The following is a 16,844-nucleotide window of genomic DNA, read 5'->3' as shown; positions in this document are numbered from 1 at the left end:
ACCTCTCAGCCACTAAGAGCCTGGTGTTTCAACCACTTGGATCCCTACTTCATGGATGATTACTCGGCAAGTTATTTTCTTTTTGCAGCTACATCCAGACTTTCCTGGCTTTAAGTATATAGACATTTAGTTCTTTTCTTATGTGCTCCTCCAAGAGGTTTCTATCACCACAAAGTGCTTTGTATGGATCTTATTATCAACAGCCTCCAGTACAGAACTAAGACTGTATGCCTATCACTAGCTATTAGTAGGCTGACTTGAACTAGAAACCTGGATAAAAAATTTTGGAATTGAACCATCCTGATACTTTGATCATTCAATTACAATTTGATCTTTAAACATGAAGCACTAAAACCGCTTCCCTGCTCTGTTTTTTTCAGTCACTTCTGTTCTCTGTCTTCTCCTCACTTATCTAGCTTCTGTTTCCTCAGCCTGAACAGGTGATGTGTGTGAATGGACATTGCTTTCACAGTTGGTGGTTGAATATTAAAAAATAAAGAACATGAGCAGTGGACTCTTTACTTATTTACATAAAAATAATAAAACCTGTTTTTTGGAAACATATTGATGAAGTGGTATGTAAAGCTCTGCCTCTTTTAATATTTTTTTTTTTTACTCTGTTTCAGCTGTGTCCGGCAGTAAGTAACTGTAATGAGCCTTTGTGAGAGAGATGAAGAGAGTCCTCCGCCCTTCATTAGAATTTGTCGCCTTATCCCAAATGCTCCAAAACACATTTAAATCACAGAGTTGGAGCTTTTCACAAGTCAGTCTCTCTTCTTTCTCTTCATCTCTGGTTCCAAAGTAAAATATGTTCAGGAATGTAAATTCCTTTAAAATTGGCTGCAGTCTGTAGTTTCCGAGTAGGAAGTGTAGCCAGAGTCCATTGCAGGAGATTGAATTCCAGCTGAGATTTAACTTGCGCCTGTTTCAGGTGCTGCATGCGGGGTTATGGAGCCTGCCCCAGTGCTGCAGTGGGCCACAGTCCGGCTGGTCAGGACCAGAAAGAGAGCTCCTTCCTAGCTGGGTGTGGAGTGCATGGCTAAGCTGGACTACGGCTCTGTCTTTCCAGTTGTGTTTGTGCTTGTTTTGAGTGGTGTATACATAAGAGCTTGAGAAAGAAAAGTATTGCGACTATATCTGCAGCTTACAAAAAGCATAAAATGCTGAGATCACTGAAGAAATAGTTTCTGTAGAGACAGATACAAGCTGTCAGCTAATGAAATGCTAATCTATTCACAGCATCCTTATGATTATTTCATACTTTGTAGGAGACAGATGTTACTTGTTCAATGTTCCCTGTAGGAAGCACTGTCTTACTTGATCTCACTGCGCCTCATGGGACTTGAGTCAGCAAAGGACTTCAGCACATGTCTGAGTTTCATCAATGCTACTGAACTAAGGACTTGCTTAAATATAAACATGTTCATAGTTATTCTACATATTCAAAGACTTTGTGCTTTAGTTTTTTAGTAAAGGAGCAGACCGGGCCTGTAGGCTTCCATGGGCACTGGTTCAAACACTAGCTTTAGGTGAAAACATCCACTTCTGCCATAGTTTACAATAATTTGCAAATGGTTGCCTTATTTGAAGGTGACTTCGGTGACAGTGCTTGCAAGTATACAATAGTATCGTTAATCTTGATGAACACCTGTGAGCATGACTTGCTACTTTTAAATAGGAACATGGAGTTGAAACAAAACCTATGAATTTTGTGTGTGATCTGAGTGGTATAGATTTTTGACAGGAAGGAATTAGGGAATTAAACACTTAATGTCATTGTATTTCTCTTGGTATATCATGGCCAAAGGCCCCAGTGAGGTTACACTGAGCTGTACCATGGGAGACCAGATAGTTTGAGCTGGAGGTAAAGTCTGAAGTGGAAATGAGGAAAATGAGTCACCCAATAGCTCCTGTGTGAAACCACAGTAACAGTATCAAATAAAATGCTTCATTTAGAAGTTAAAAACTCCATTTTCCTAATTTCCACCCCAAATCATTAATTTCTTAGGGAATTGAAAAACCTTGTTCCAAACAGCTCTGGTTCTGTTGCATACTGCATGGCAAAAGAGACATTTCCTGCTGTGCTTCCTGCTAGCGTCTGCTAAATTCCCCTGGAACACTCTAAACATCATTATCAGCCCATTCAAATTAATATTTCCTCCTACATTTGTGAGGGATAAAAGGAAGTTTGTTTTCTTGCTGTTGACTAAAGTATCCCACTGAATTTCCTTCACAATAACTGCTCTGGCAGTGGGTGCTTCCTGGAGAATTTAAACCTTCTTGGGGTTAATGGATCAAGGCAGAACCGTGGGCCATCAACTCTTCCAGTCTGTCATTAATCCAGGAAATGCCCTGGGCTGCAATCGTTATTGCTGAAATTCTTGCACAAACACTGATTGCAGAACTTCAGAAAGAAAAGCCAAAGGAAATGAGAGACCTCTTCAGAACATCATAAAATAAATAATGTAATTTATGATTATAAACCTGACAAGAACTAGCAAGAAGTACAGTAGGATACCCAAATAAGGAGAGCTGGAGCCCTACACCAACTTTTCTGTTCGGTTTAAGCATCCCTATGCACTAATTAGAAACTCGGTAAAACTCAGAGGTTTCCTTTCTCTGATGTTCATAGTTTTTTGGTCAGCAATCCTCAGCCCTGTCCAAACAGAGCTGGAGGGCACATACTTCACCAGGAACACGTCAGGCTCCTGGGGCGTGCTGCGGCTGACTGACTGATGCTATTGTGTAATCTTATCTTTGCCTTACGTTTTCAAGGTGTGCAAGACTGTTTGGCTAGGGCTGCTGCTTCTGTTAACATACTGTATTAAGTTACTTTGAAAGTTGTGTTGAGAAATGTAGCAGAGAAAACAAGCTGACACCACCAGCTGGGGATGAGTCAGTGAGTAAATTTTCCCAGTTTGTTTCAGGAATATTCTGAACAGAGATGAGCATTCATTTCACAGTGAATAACTTCTCTGATGAATTTTACTGGTTTTGTACTTTACATGAATTGGTCATGAAGAGAAAGAAAATCTTGGCCTTTTTTTTCCCCCCAAATGATTCATGAGTTTTTCTGTGAACAATTTCTGGATGGGCTCTCCTAGAGTGCAGCTAAGAGTGTGTATTTTTAGTCTATGATGGGTGCGGTACTGATTGAAGCAGATCAAGCACTGGTCATCTGTTTGTGATTTTATTTTTTTTTTTCAGTTACTAAAGTTGCAAAACTCAAATACCTAAAATCTCATAACTGCAACCTGAAAGATGAGTGACCTTTGGGGTTGGCTTCCTCTGACTATTCATAGCCAGTTCCCTCTTGTGTGTTAGCTCTGCCAGTGTGTTTGCGGTGTCTAAACCTGTAACCTGTGCGACAGTGAGGAAGATTCGGTTCATATACAAATGTACAATCCTCCTTTGTGACTTTAAACAAAAGTACAATTTCTACTGTGATTGGTAGGAGATCAAATTATGTATTTACATGGATAGCATGATTAAGGTGTCTAGCGTTGTTAAGCAATTGAACTCCAAAATGGCACCATAGTGCGGCTTGTCCTCATTCAACGTTCCCAGTCCAAAACTAAGACCTTTTTCACTGCTACACTCTTAAATTTAAAGCAGCAATGTGTCTTGATGGATGGCTGTCCCTAGTATTGCAGTGTGTAGGTTTGAAATTAGTTTCACAGTGAAACTAATGGATTTTTTTTCTGTAGATGAACACACAGAAGTAGGGGGAGCACGTAAGCTAAATTTAAGGCCTTACACGCACATCCATTTGCCTCTTTATGTTTGTTTGCCTTTTTTTTTTTTTTTTTTAAAAAAAAGGAATATTATTTCTGTAATTTAATTACCATTACAACCTCAGCTCAATTTGTAACTGGCTAAGAACATGCTGAAAGTGCTTGTGTTACTAAATGCTTGAGTTGCATCAGATTCAGTGATCCTGCCTAAATTTCCCAAGTGCTCTGACAGACAGTTCATGAATACATTCCCTGATAAGCACTATGCCTCTTAATTTTAACTTTAAAATTAAACAGGGCTGGTGGAAATGCTGTCTCTGAAGAAAGGAGCCTACCTAGCCACAAAAAGGAGCATGCAAAGAGCATGCTCTCCCCCAAGATAAAATTCTTTAGGCAGGAATTACAAGGATAATCGGAACCAGGCTTCCCAAAGCCTCAGCTCTTTTGAAAGTTAATAGACAGCATAAATATACTCTGTGCAATATCTGAGGAAGGAAAGTTGAGGAGGAAAATACGGCCAAGACTATGCTGAAGGGCAAGAAACATTATGCCTACTTTGAGTTATTATTGTAGCTAATAGAAGGATGATTGTGTATGAACTGTTTCACTTCAAACTCAGTGACAGAAGGATAGACCCAAATGAGCCAAATTTTTAAAAGGCAGGAAGAGAAATTGCTTAGGTTTTTAGTTGGTGAAAAAGGTCAAAGAATTTATTTAGTTGTCCCCCCTTCTTCCAACCTGGAGCTAATAAAGGGTGCTGTCATGGAAACGTTAAAGACCAAACATAGTCTAAATTATCTGACCTCTGGCACAGGTAATACAAGTTTTGACTTACAAGGATTATCCAGAACTAAAGCCAGAGGGAATATAAGGTTGCTATTCATTCACACATTGAACAAAATCTGCCAAACAATCCTGGCTGAGGTTATGTTGATGTATGTCTCTATTGTACAGTGCATAGTAAAATGAGAATATTCAGTTTGTTTTATCCAGTTTTTCATTGTGCCTTTGGGCAGACACAACTCTTTATATTTTGCCAAGCAAGCCAGCATAAGGAATTTATGAAAAAAAGAATAATGTAGGAAACAGAGAGTTTTCAGGTTGAAATGGAAAGCAGATGCCTCCCAAGGAGTGAAGGCAATATAACAGGAACTTGTCCTGGATGAATGGTGGGATGGATTTCTAAAGAGACACAGGTGACTTCAGAGGAAGTAGGAGAGCGTAGAAAAATGCTTTTCTGCATGAAGTTTAAAATGAAGGCAGGTTGCTGCAAGTGTGATGGACCTCACTTACATTACTGCGGTGATGGCATGGCAAATTGAGTCCAGTAGGAATGGAAGAGGATGATGGAGAAGAGGAGAGGATTAGGTACTGGATTGAAGCCATGCGATGTGTGTTGAACTGTCAGCTCAGCCTATATTTCTCCTGCAATCTGCTTTTTCGTTATTTCCAACAAGAGGAGCCTAAAAGTCTAATGAGTGCACGTGGGTTAAAGCCCCTTCCCCAGCAATGAGCTAACTGAGGATTTGATCATGGAAACACATGAGGACCACTCTCATTTCAGTAAGATTTAGGGTCAAATGTGCTCCTGAACACTGAGGCACTTTAAGGAGCCTGCAGTAACCTGCACAGAATAAACCATACGCTAATTTATCTGGGAACAGGTCCTGAAGAAAGCTTAACCAGTCCTAATGACGTAAGTGATAGTTCAGTTTCAAGTGAAAGCAGCTGGCTTTGGGGCTGTGTTGTCACTCTCCCCTCCCCTTATCTTTGCCAAGATAAATGTTCTTCTCCTCTTTACCTTTACTCATTAAAATGTCTTCCTAGCCATCTCAGATAAATCAAGTTAAGAACATGTTACACTGCACAACCAAATGGTGAAATTCAATGAGGGAATTTAATAAAGCCTCTCAGACTGTTGATAAGATAAGAAATGACAACCTATTAAGGGGTAAAGCTACAGGACTTTTTTTTTTAAATTTATTAAAGCTTTAAATGATGAAGAGATTGGAGCAGAAAAAAAGACCCACTGGAAACAGGTATTTTTCAGTATTTGAAGAACTCTGTCAAGTTAATCGTTGTTCTGTGAAGAAGTTCTTCGTTATTTGCCATAATATATGGTTTTCTGTTCTCAGGCAGGTATTTGATAAGAAAATAGAATACCTCTTTCTCCAGTGTGAGCAAATAATTCTCATGAAATGTATGTGCTGGGTGGATTGCAGGTCTATATAACCCTTCCTTTAAAAGGAAAGATAGACATATGTAAAACTATAAACATATTTTCAAGGTGCTTTTTTTTTTTCTTTACAAGGGAGCGTGAAACAAGTTATAAGGACTTGACTAGACAGGAAAAGCAGCACTCTGCTTTGATCCCTTCCTTGACCATGTTGTGCTCATGGAAAGGTGGTGGAAACTGCTCCTCGTCTGCTCTGTACCATTTCTGTGCTTTCTCCGCTCATTTCTGGTGGGTGAGGGTGGTTGCTGCAGGTGAAAGCAACCTATACCACTGGATCAACTTTTATACCAAATAACAGCTTTCTTTTGAGGTGTGAAAAATGCTAGTGTACTCTAGTACCTCAGGAGTGAGCCTTCATGTTCTGCTACTTGGGAAGTCATAATCTGCCACGGGTCTTGCTGGGGAGACTCATTAACTGCTCTCAGAGGCTGGTTCGTTAACCTGATGTGTTGCAGGCTGCTGCTGCTGCCTTCATGCAGGTGATGCTGGGCTGCCAGACCACTCCACCGAGCTCGGTGGGGTGACTGATTTATGCCGGCTCAGGACTTGGGCAGTTTGTGCAGTGGCTTTTTTCAAAATTATGCTATAGCTTGAGAGGCACAGCTGTCAGCTTCCCATGTGGATGAGCAATGAGATCCTCAAAATGAAGATGCATCTTAATGGAATGCCTCATTTCTAGAAGGTTCCACATCAACATTAATCTTTGTGCACAAACTCATTTCCTTGCAAGATCCTGTGTTGTTTGTTGTTTTTTAGTTCGCCTCCCCCAGCCCAAAGAGTAACTACTATAATTTTGAGGAAGATAAATTATTTTCCTCGGGTATAGGAACTGAATAGCATGCTTCATCATAAGAACAAGAGCTCAGCTCAGTTTTGGAGGTATGAACATTGCCTCTTTCGCATGTGAGTGCTGATCCAGCAATTAACAGCTTAAATTAAAGCCAGCAGTGAAGAGATGTAGCTGCCTGGGGCTGACAATGTCACGCGGCCTCTGAAGTGCCAATCTTCCTAGTGATTCATGCTTCATTTGGAACATGGTGTGCTTACTTTCCCTGGCTATAATAGGTAATCTTGTTTGGGAGTAATGTAAGTTTTGAACTTTGCCTTTATCTTGGCTCAAATGGTTATATCCAAGCCCCTGCACTATGTCTGCCTACATGAGTCTCTCTGTAGATAAAAATTGCTGTCTTCAATGTGTCATGGCTCCTATAATATTTTTAATAGAAATGAAAATAATTGTTTATTTTAACTGAATGAAATCTTGGTAGTGTTAAAGCTAATGGCCAAGATTTAACCCATTGCTTGCCACTTGTGGGTGGAAGGCTTGGTTAGTGTGAGGGGCCAGTGCTCACTGTTTGCACCGTGTGAGAAGTGCTGAAGTCTTAAGATTTGTCTGTCTCTGTTCTGCTTAGACAAAAGAAACATCTAGGACAGGTAAATGGTGGATAAAACATGCCTAATAGCTCAGTCAGTGAGCCAATACATTTGCTCAAAGAATGGGTATTTGCACAACAGGAGTTAGTCAATGGATGCAAACGTTCTGCAGAGCTGCAAAACTAAAGTGAGAACAGCAGTAAGCAGTGAAATCAGAGGTGTTAAACCTCTTAAATGTTCTGAGTGGAAATTCAGGTGAAGCTGAAATCAGTGAAACTTTAATGTTAAAAAAACTCTGGCAAGAAACTGAAATATTCTATCACTTCTTGACTAGTCATAGACCTAGCCGATGTTTATCACTCTCAAACCATAAGGGGAGGACGGGTTTTGAAAATCCCTTTTGTCTCCTTTGTTAGTTTAATAAACTTATGCTTTCCTGTGTGAGTGGGGCAAAATAATTCAGTAGCCTTTAACTGTGTGTTTTCCTCAGTGTAATGTCTGAGCTTCAGCTAAACTTTTTAAGAAACATACACGCTCCCCTCCGCCCCCACCAGATTTTTCTAGTTGAAAGATGAAATTCCTGCATAGCAGCATGTAAAAGCTGCATGGATATCATGTGGCTATGGAAAAACTTGATGTGACCCTGAGTCAGTGGGAGGCCATCCCACTGCTAGTCAGGTTTGGACCAAGCATTGAGACATGATGTTTTAAGGCACAGTCAAGGATGAGTTAAAATTCTCTGGGGGGAAAATGTTTCTTTAAATGTTTGAAGTAAATTCTAAATGTCTCTAAAAGACAATACACAAACTTTTGAGATTAGGCCAAAATGTACTTTAGTTCATATCTTTAGAGTGATGTAGATTGATAATTGTAGGAGATAAGTTACTAAATTGAAAATGAGTGAGGAGACATGATGTTGTTTTATAGTACAGCCTGAAATAAAATACGTTTTTTGTCCTAGTGAAGAAATTCATAAATAGCAAATTATCTGTTAACAGGTATCTTGTTAAATGACTCTATGAAGTATCAGAAATGTACACAGTGTAACAGATATTCAGGATTATAGTGTTCTCAAATAGAATGACTTTGTTTTCTGTGAGCAGATCCAAATCTACTTCTAAATCTGCTAATATCATGAAAGCCCCAAATAAATAAAGCTCTGTTTGAATGCTTAAGTATTTCAAAGTCTGTTATACGTATAGCTTAAAGTCTCCATCCAGCATAGAAGCTGTGACCTTCAGTCTTGTGCATCTATCTGGTTGTATATATTTGTTCTTGCTAATGTATAATCAAAATATCATAAATACTTCCTAATGAGTGAGTCCTATTATGAAATATTCAGTTTTTCTAATTCCTGATTGAGATAAAATGCAATAGTTTGTTCATTTTATTATAAGTGCATTCCAGATTTAATTATTCATAAGATCATAACAAAAGGCCATATATTTTGAAAATATGACTGCTTAATAGTGTGGCACTTCAGTACGGCAATCTGATATTGAATCTTCAGTGAGGAATGAGTAATTCATTTTTATTTGAATTGTAAATCATGTAGATTACTGCAGTATAGATTAGTAAATTCTACTGTATTCTTGTGTTTAAACCTAGCAATACTGTAGCAACAAAGTTGTTTCAGTCCCTGGTAAAATGAATGGAGTTTCTACCAAGTGACTGAATTAAAACTATGTTGAAAAACTGTTTTATAGCAATGTTTTGTAATTATCTGGTACCAGGTGTATTTCCAGCCTAGTTTAACTGCATATATCATCCGTCTCATGTCATATAGCAACTCTGACACATAATACAGCTTTCAAGACTCAAGAAGATTTTAACACTGTTAACATGCTGTGTAAAATGAAAGCATTGCATAGACTGATGTCCAGTTGCAGTTTGTTATGGCGCTGTGTCCCCTTATATGTGAGCATGAATGTGGCAATGTGGGAAGATAGAAATGGCTTCGGTCATCAAAACCCCTCTGCAGCTGGGCTGCACAGGGTGAGGGTGCAATGGCTTCAAGTCTGGTTTGGGTTGACTCTCCTCGAAGCCTTAAAGAAAACAAAGTAAAATTTACAAAAGTGTGAAGTGCCCCATCTTTTCCCCCTCACTGCTTTTTTTTCAACATGTAAATAAGGACTTAGGGTAGAGATGAGGCTGGCTGTGCCAGGATCTCATCTGCAGTCCTTCCTGTACACACTATTCTTCTGTGGCATTCAGTTGCCATAAGGTCTCTCCCCTTCTCTTTGTAACCTAATGGAGTTGCACAACTGGAGTTTGTGGGCACAAAAAGGGTGTTTTTTTTCCTGAAAGCCCAACTCTCCCTCTTAGTGTCAGCTGTCAAAACTGTTACTACTTTTTTTGGAGTTACTGTTAATTGGTGCACTAACAAAAAATGCCGAAGGGCTGGGGCAGAATGGCAGTCAGGTGGTGGGTGACGCAGGGTTTGATGCTCTGGGCCACAAGGTTGCTGCTGGTTTGGGCACACATGGCTGCAGCTGTGAGAAGCCACGTCTTGTCGCTTGCTGTAATCTCCTCCCCTCACCCAGACATCTGAGTTAGCGATGAAGAAGGTATTTTTCCACAGACCATTCTCTCTTTTCAGTGAAAAATGTAATTAAAAAGTGGAAATATTTTCAGCAGGTACTGTGGTTTGGAAATGCTTAATGCTCCCATCCACCCATGAGCATGGGCTCTGTGTTAGAAACGATGTTCCCGCAGTACCGCTGCACAGCTGGGAGTAGAGCGGGAGGCAGCAGCCCCCATGGAGCCCTTCTCACCTCTGCAGGTGGCTCAGGCTTGGTGGAGGTAGCCCTACCTATCCTTGGTTACCATGGCTTAATCGTATTGCAAGACTATCCCCCAAACTGTGTTTCATCTGGCTACTGGAGTGGTCCAACACTGCTCAGCCAAATCATACTCGGGTCTGTTAAGACACTGCTATAGAGTGTGTGAAATGAACCCTATCGGGGATCAAAGAACACAGAAGGAAATGGAATTTGGTAATTTTTCTCCTGCAAGATCTTGATCAGTAATGGGACGTGTGTTCTTTCTTTCTGCTCCTCTTTTTCCCTCCTGTTAGATACAGTTTCTTAAAGTTGTTTTCTTGTGAGCAGACATTTCATGATTGCAAGCAGTATATTTTGTGTGTGTTTAATTTTTCTAGTTGCTTTTTATAAAGCAAGCCATGCTGGTGATGAGAACTTTCCAGTTTCCAAAATGTAATATTATCTCCTAAATTAACTGTAACAAGTATAAAGGATTAGTCCTCTGCTGAGGAGGTTTGTATTGTTTGTGTGAGTGCCAATATATTTTAACATTGAAGACAGCGCTACACTTCACTTACCCTTGATATCTAATGACTATTTAGCTCTACAAGACCCTATATGAAGTTCTTCTACTATTGTTTGAAACATAGAACAACTGCTGTAAATACAAGACAGCAGAAATGTACTGGTAATGTAGGCTGTCTCTCTTTCTTCTGAATTGTGCAGCATGGATACCCAGATGTTTGAATTGTAGCCATGTCTAAAAATGTCTCACTTATAGTTAGTGTTACAATTTTGTAAAGAAAAATTATTTTACTTGGTACCATATATCAAATGCAGACAAAAGAAAGGATTCTATTAACTTTTTCATCAAATCTGGCCTATTGGAGAAGCTGCCATCTAACACTGCTGTTCACACGCAGGAGGAGAAGGTTCTCAGTTCAAGTGGGATGACTGCAGAGTCCCTCCTATCAGCCTGAATGCAATTCCCTGACAGATCAAAGTTGTGCAAGGCCAGGCCAGCAGATGCTGGCTTTCAAATGTTTAGCTTTGTTGCCAAGCCTTGACAGGAGAGTGCTGCACCTTCAGCAGTGCCATTCTGCAGCAATGGCATTTTTCCTAAAATTCTTGTAGAAAAAAAGGTTCCCCCTTCCTGCTGTAAGCAGAACTGATTCAGGAGGGATTTATCTAAAAACTGGCTGAGGGTTCTTGAAAATACGTTGTTCTGCAGTGTGGGTTGCTGGTTGTTGGTCAAGAAATGCTCAAATGTGGAGCTACCCAAGTTTCTTTGCACCCACCCATCTCCTACAACTCAACTTTGAGGTGGTTTTGTCTTTCCTCTTAAAGGTAACACCAAACCATGCCAGAGGCTGGCCTGGAAGTATGAATAAAATGCACAAAATGTTCCTTATATCCATATAAATGGCTTTAAAAGGAACTGGAGCACTGCTGATGAGCCAATGGAGAGAGCAGGTGCTGCTCCAACTCATCAGCACAGGGCCATTGACTCTTTGTGGAGAAAGCAGAGCCCTGTGGTCTGATATACCATCTTTATGATGTGTGTTGAAATGTATAACAATACTGGGAAATCACAGCCCCCAAGCATTTGTAATGCACCTCGTGTCTCTCTAAATGGCATCTCTTAATCATTTTCTTACCCGGTATCTGTGTAACTGTTCCTAAAGCAGACAGCCCCTGCTGCGGACCCATTAGCTGGTAAGGGGCAGACCGCATGCTTCGTTCGATGGAGCCCATCCACTGCGTGAGCAGTCGCAGGAGAAATCTTCCTTCCGATGACACAGCACAGCACTTGCCAGCTGTTGCCACGAAGCAGGCTCCTTGCACTCCAGCATTGGTTTAGTTGGCTTATGTTAGTGTTTGGTATTTGCACCCCAGTAGCATGGCAAATGTCCCATCATGAAGTAAACTTCTGTACAGACTCCAAAAAATACTGTTTCTGCCCAGTTTGATGTGGCCTGAATCTGTTCTATACAGTAGGTATCCAGTATATTGCAAATCCACTAGTTTAAGTCGTATTTCACTGTAACCTGAAAATTTACATCTGAAGTGGAAATCCACAAGGAAAAATGTAAGCTAGTGCAGCATTACTACATCTTACTGCCAGTGTTTTATATGAGCTCATTAGCAGAATCAGAGTTATGTCTCTCAAACCCTTTTCATTATGGTTTTAAACCAGCTGAACCCTTATATTCAGCTGTAGAGCACTCTAGGTATATGTACTCTAGGTAATTCTGAGGAGTGAAATTATTTATTCTGCCTTATGGAAACAATTTCTTAATGCTACATATGTCAAACCTACTAAAAGCACCCTTTCTAAATACTAAGAACTTTAAGGGACTGTGACAAGGAACGTATTTCAGTTTGTTGTTACTCATCAGTGAAACTTCATATTTACGGTTTGGTATAAGAGAACTACTGAGGCTTGTGTGTGCCATATGCCAAGCTTGTATACAGTCTGTGTACTGTGTTTCATTTGTTGTGAACTTGGACACCTTCATACTAGCCCAGCTAGTTCTAGTGAATGCTCTGTTACAACAGCATAATGACTTATTAAATCAACTTGCATTAAGTGGCCAAGCATGACTTTTCAGGGGTTTTTTGTTCAGAGATGTCAAAGTTGGAGTTGTCTTCAAACCAGTTATGTCTTTTATTGTATTTAAAACTCTTATTTGCTTCTGCTGTTCCTGCCTGAAAGACTTTACCAGGTGATTGATTATGTTAAGATACTGCAGGTACCAGTTGCCTCTTTTTTTATATATAACCAAATGAAATGTGGAAAGAAAAAAAAAAAGAAAACAATAGTTCAGCTTTTTCTTATTTTTATTTTAAAGATCTTCTCAATTAAGAAAACAGAGCTAAACCCAATCCATTCCATACAAAAAATTCTGGGTGTATGTTTTATACAGGTTCCACAAAGGAATTGATTGAGAGCTGCTGTGGAGCTGGACAGCAGTGGGCTATAGACAACGGGGAGTGCACAGAAATCCCTGTAAGTGGAACGGATGGTGATATTTGCAGGTATGTAAGGCAAAACTGAACATTTTTCATTAACAAAGAGAGCAGCCCTTTAGAAGAAATCAAATGATTGTACAGTTCGTGGGATGTCCGGGAGACTGGGAATTGTTTCATTCATTCTATAAATTATTGGTAGACTGGCAATAAGTCATGGCAAATTAGAAAGAAGGATTTCCCCCTCCCTTTCTGCAAAATCTAATCTAAACAAAAGACTTTTAAGGTTTCTTTCCATCCCTCATGAGGAGAGCACAAATTTTTGTTTCCCAGTTTTATGCACATCTGTGGAGTTGCAGATAAATAGAAGGGCAGAGTTTGTCTTCCATTTGGCAAGTGCTAAGTGCAATGATTATCCATATCATTATATGATGCATTTATTGTTTGATATGAATGGCTGCTGGTTCTGATGTCTATGTTCAGCTGGAGGGGGGATCATATGCCTTGGTAATGCTGCTGGTATCAGTAGCATCAGGACTGAGTGAGGGTGCCAGATTCAAACTGCACAGCAAGAAAAGAAGAATGGGTACAGAGTAATGTGGACAGCATTTTACGCTAGCTGCAATTCATCCCATCTCTCTCTCCTCCCCTGTAGTCTGAAACAGACCTGAGGGAGGGATGCAGGTAAAGTTATCTGAGACTCACACGGTGCAACGTAAGACAGATGGATTTCTCTAAGAGTGATCCCAACATTTTCAGCATTAAAAAAGCTTGGCATAATCGTTTTTATCAAAGTTAGTATCACTGCACCTTTCTGAAGTTACTGGGAGATTAAAATCTCTCCCCACCCCAGGATCTGCCATGACATAACTGACACATACCAACTTTACTTCATGTCTATGAAGTAAAGACAGATTAAAAAATTCCAGCCTTGGCCTAAGTAGGTGCAAATCCAATACATTAATGAGTTGCACCTGCACATCTGAGGCTGGGTTTAGATGAAAAAGCCAGATCATAAATGTTTCAGTCCCTGTGAATCTATTGGGATTTAAAAGAATAGAGATCAGGAGTTCAGTTGTTTTACTTTCAAAATTTCAGTTGTGTCCCTGTTTTGAAGATTTAAAACCACCTGTAAATATTGTGTGTAAAAAAAACATTTCATGTGAAAAAGTATTCAAATCCATGGCCTCAGAACCTTGAAAGCATAGACAAAAACTTACTGCTCCCACTGGGAGATGTGCCAGTGTGCAGAGCTGGTCACTGTGCACGTATCCAAACCTCAAGTGCATTGTTTTGTGTGCCAGAATGCCTGCAAGTAATGCAAGTTCCCAAGACTCTGCCACTAATTCAACTCGGTATCTAAAGATTTTTAAAAGTAGAAGATAGATACTAAGTGTAAAAATCAGTTACTGTTCTATAAATACTTGCGTTTTACAAGTGACCATCGCTGCACTGAAGGATTGATTTTTTTCAGCTGAGGCAAATGAGTGAAGCCTCCCGTGTCTGCCGAGGTTGTAGATTGTTTATACAGAGGTTGCAGATTGAGGTGTCTGATGTTCCCATATGCCATGTTGGGGTTTTCAAGTGGTAAAAACTTAGACATTAAAGCTACTTATTGACGTATCTTGATGATGTCTCTGGACATTCGTGTGCCAGCTTGGCCTACCTCCGTGTAGTGACCAACAACACTAACTTCAGGATGGGAACTGGGACTACCTAAAAGAGATCATGTGTAGTAACTAGGTGAATGAACTTCAAATAAAACAAGTTACGGGAAATCCTTAGTCAATTGATAGCCAGATGTAAAAATAACTCCAGAGCTTGTACCAGTGGCTGTATCAGAAATAGGATGTTAGTCTAGATGAAATCTCATCTGACCCATAATCTCATAATTGATATGTGTTTTATCATAAGAGCAGCGTTTATCTGTGTGGCATTTACATCAGCTGTATAAGTATGAATCCTGCTTTTTGCTAACACTGTGTCCCAATTAAAGACCCACATCAGTTTAATACATTGATGTCATTTCACTGATCTTAACTCATTAACTCTTTCCCTAAAGCAGGAATGTTCTGAATCATCTTTGAACCAACAGCTGATTTATCTCGTCTGTGAAGAGTAGATTTGTGAAGAAGAAACAAGAGAATGTGGTTAACACTGTTCCCAATTCATTTTCTGGTAATAGAGTAGCTGAAACTGAGCTGTGCTGATAGTTAAGGAAATACTAAAATAAAAAAATGGCCAGTGATACTCCAGCGCTCCAGACAGTTCTGTTTCTACTATGTATTTCGTACATGAAAGGAATTTCTCATGGCTAAACGTCACGTGAACATGAACCTATAGAGGTTTCAGTGTTTTAATACAGTAAACACTTTGCACATATAAAGACAATTCTAGTAGCATTTTGTCATTTCTACAAATGGTAATAACTTTCAGTTAGGTTTTTTAAAAATTTTTTAATGAAAGTTTAGATGTCTTATGTAAGCAATAAGAGTTAAATTACTGGTGTTGGAATATATTTGGGTAATAACCATTCATTGCTCAAAAAATTGTATTTCTCCAGTTGGCAGTTAATACTGGATTAGCAAACCAACTTCCTTAAAAACAAAGCACATGGAGGTAGTAATCCCTTTGCTGTAATCAAACTCAAACCACTGCTTCCTGGTTAAACCTCTCTTATGCTATCCAGCATAAAAATATCAGTGTAAAGCTGACACAACAGGCCATAGGTATTGGGAAAATGGCCAAGTGGCTGTCACTGGCTTGTTTCTGCCAGAATAAGAGACATCCCTTTCCTTTTTTTTTTTTTTTTTTTTTTTTTAATTGAAGCATTAGGATGGAAGCTGTGAATTGGAAATATATTCCGCTCAGAAGAGAAAAGGTTTTGTTTCCTAGGACAACTGTATTTTATTGCAGTAATAATGGTAACTTACTGACAAAAGTTGTTTACTTGCAAATATTTCTGTTGCAGAATTGCTTTGCTATGAGGCACTGGCTGTTAAAATGTATCAACCTCCCATTCATCATTACCAGGGTACCCCATGAGGCAGTGTGCCCTGTGACAATGCATCAGCAAAAGATAGTTAGACAGCAAGGCTATTCTTGGAAAAAGAAAAACTTTGCTTAATTCCTTCATGCCACCAAATCTGTCCAGAACAGAAATTTGCCCTTACTTATAACATAATGTATTATTTCATCTGAGTTTTAACAAGTTCATCTGTGTCACGTATGCCCAATTTACAGGTCATGTACTCAGCGTAACCCCCTCAGAATTCCTGTGGCCTGCAGCTCTCAGTCCTCACTCGCCCTTCCCCACCATACGGTCCCTTCCCTACCCTGGGACTGGACACAAACACCTCCTGGGACACTGCTAGTCTCCATCCTGCATGGATTGGGAGAGAGGGTCATGGAGCAAAGCCAAAGGGACTGTGTGATTTTGTCAGCCCTTTTGGATATGAATGAAAGAAGCACATACCTCTTTGAAGGGATGGGGAGGAAATCCACTATAGACTTTAAAATAGCAGGGAAGAGTATTTTATTATTTCAATGAACATCTATTAAATTTCATTTAGGAATTTGCCATTTAGATTTTCAATCTGTTTCATTTCAACCTTCAGTGAATCTTATTAAATGTTTGATTTGAAGAGCCGTATATAGGAAATATACATTCCCAAAGTACTTCATATACAGTGATCAAGTCACCCATAACCTTCTCTTTGATAACTGAAGTTAGAGGAAAGCTTAAATCCTAGGTTACGATCTGCAGGG

General features: G+C 39.6%; 1 protein-coding gene across 2 annotated transcripts in view; it reads left to right on the top strand.

The window, feature by feature from the left end:
- The window catches only part of FBLN2 (fibulin 2), a 109,252-nt gene that overhangs the window by 58,179 nt on the left and 34,229 nt on the right, over nucleotides 1–16,844 (top strand). For both annotated transcript variants that reach the window (XM_049826937.1, XM_049826938.1), the window contains exon 3: nucleotides 13,034–13,145. In XM_049826937.1, coding sequence (XP_049682894.1) covers nucleotides 13,034–13,145 — 112 coding nt within the window. The remainder of the gene's footprint in view (nucleotides 1–13,033; nucleotides 13,146–16,844) is intronic.

This window comes from Accipiter gentilis, chromosome 23, assembly GCF_929443795.1.
Source record: "Accipiter gentilis chromosome 23, bAccGen1.1, whole genome shotgun sequence".
Lineage (NCBI taxonomy): Eukaryota > Metazoa > Chordata > Aves > Accipitriformes > Accipitridae > Astur > Astur gentilis.
The sequence above is the reverse complement of the archived record's forward strand: the minus strand, read 5'-3'. Positions and strand labels throughout refer to the sequence as shown.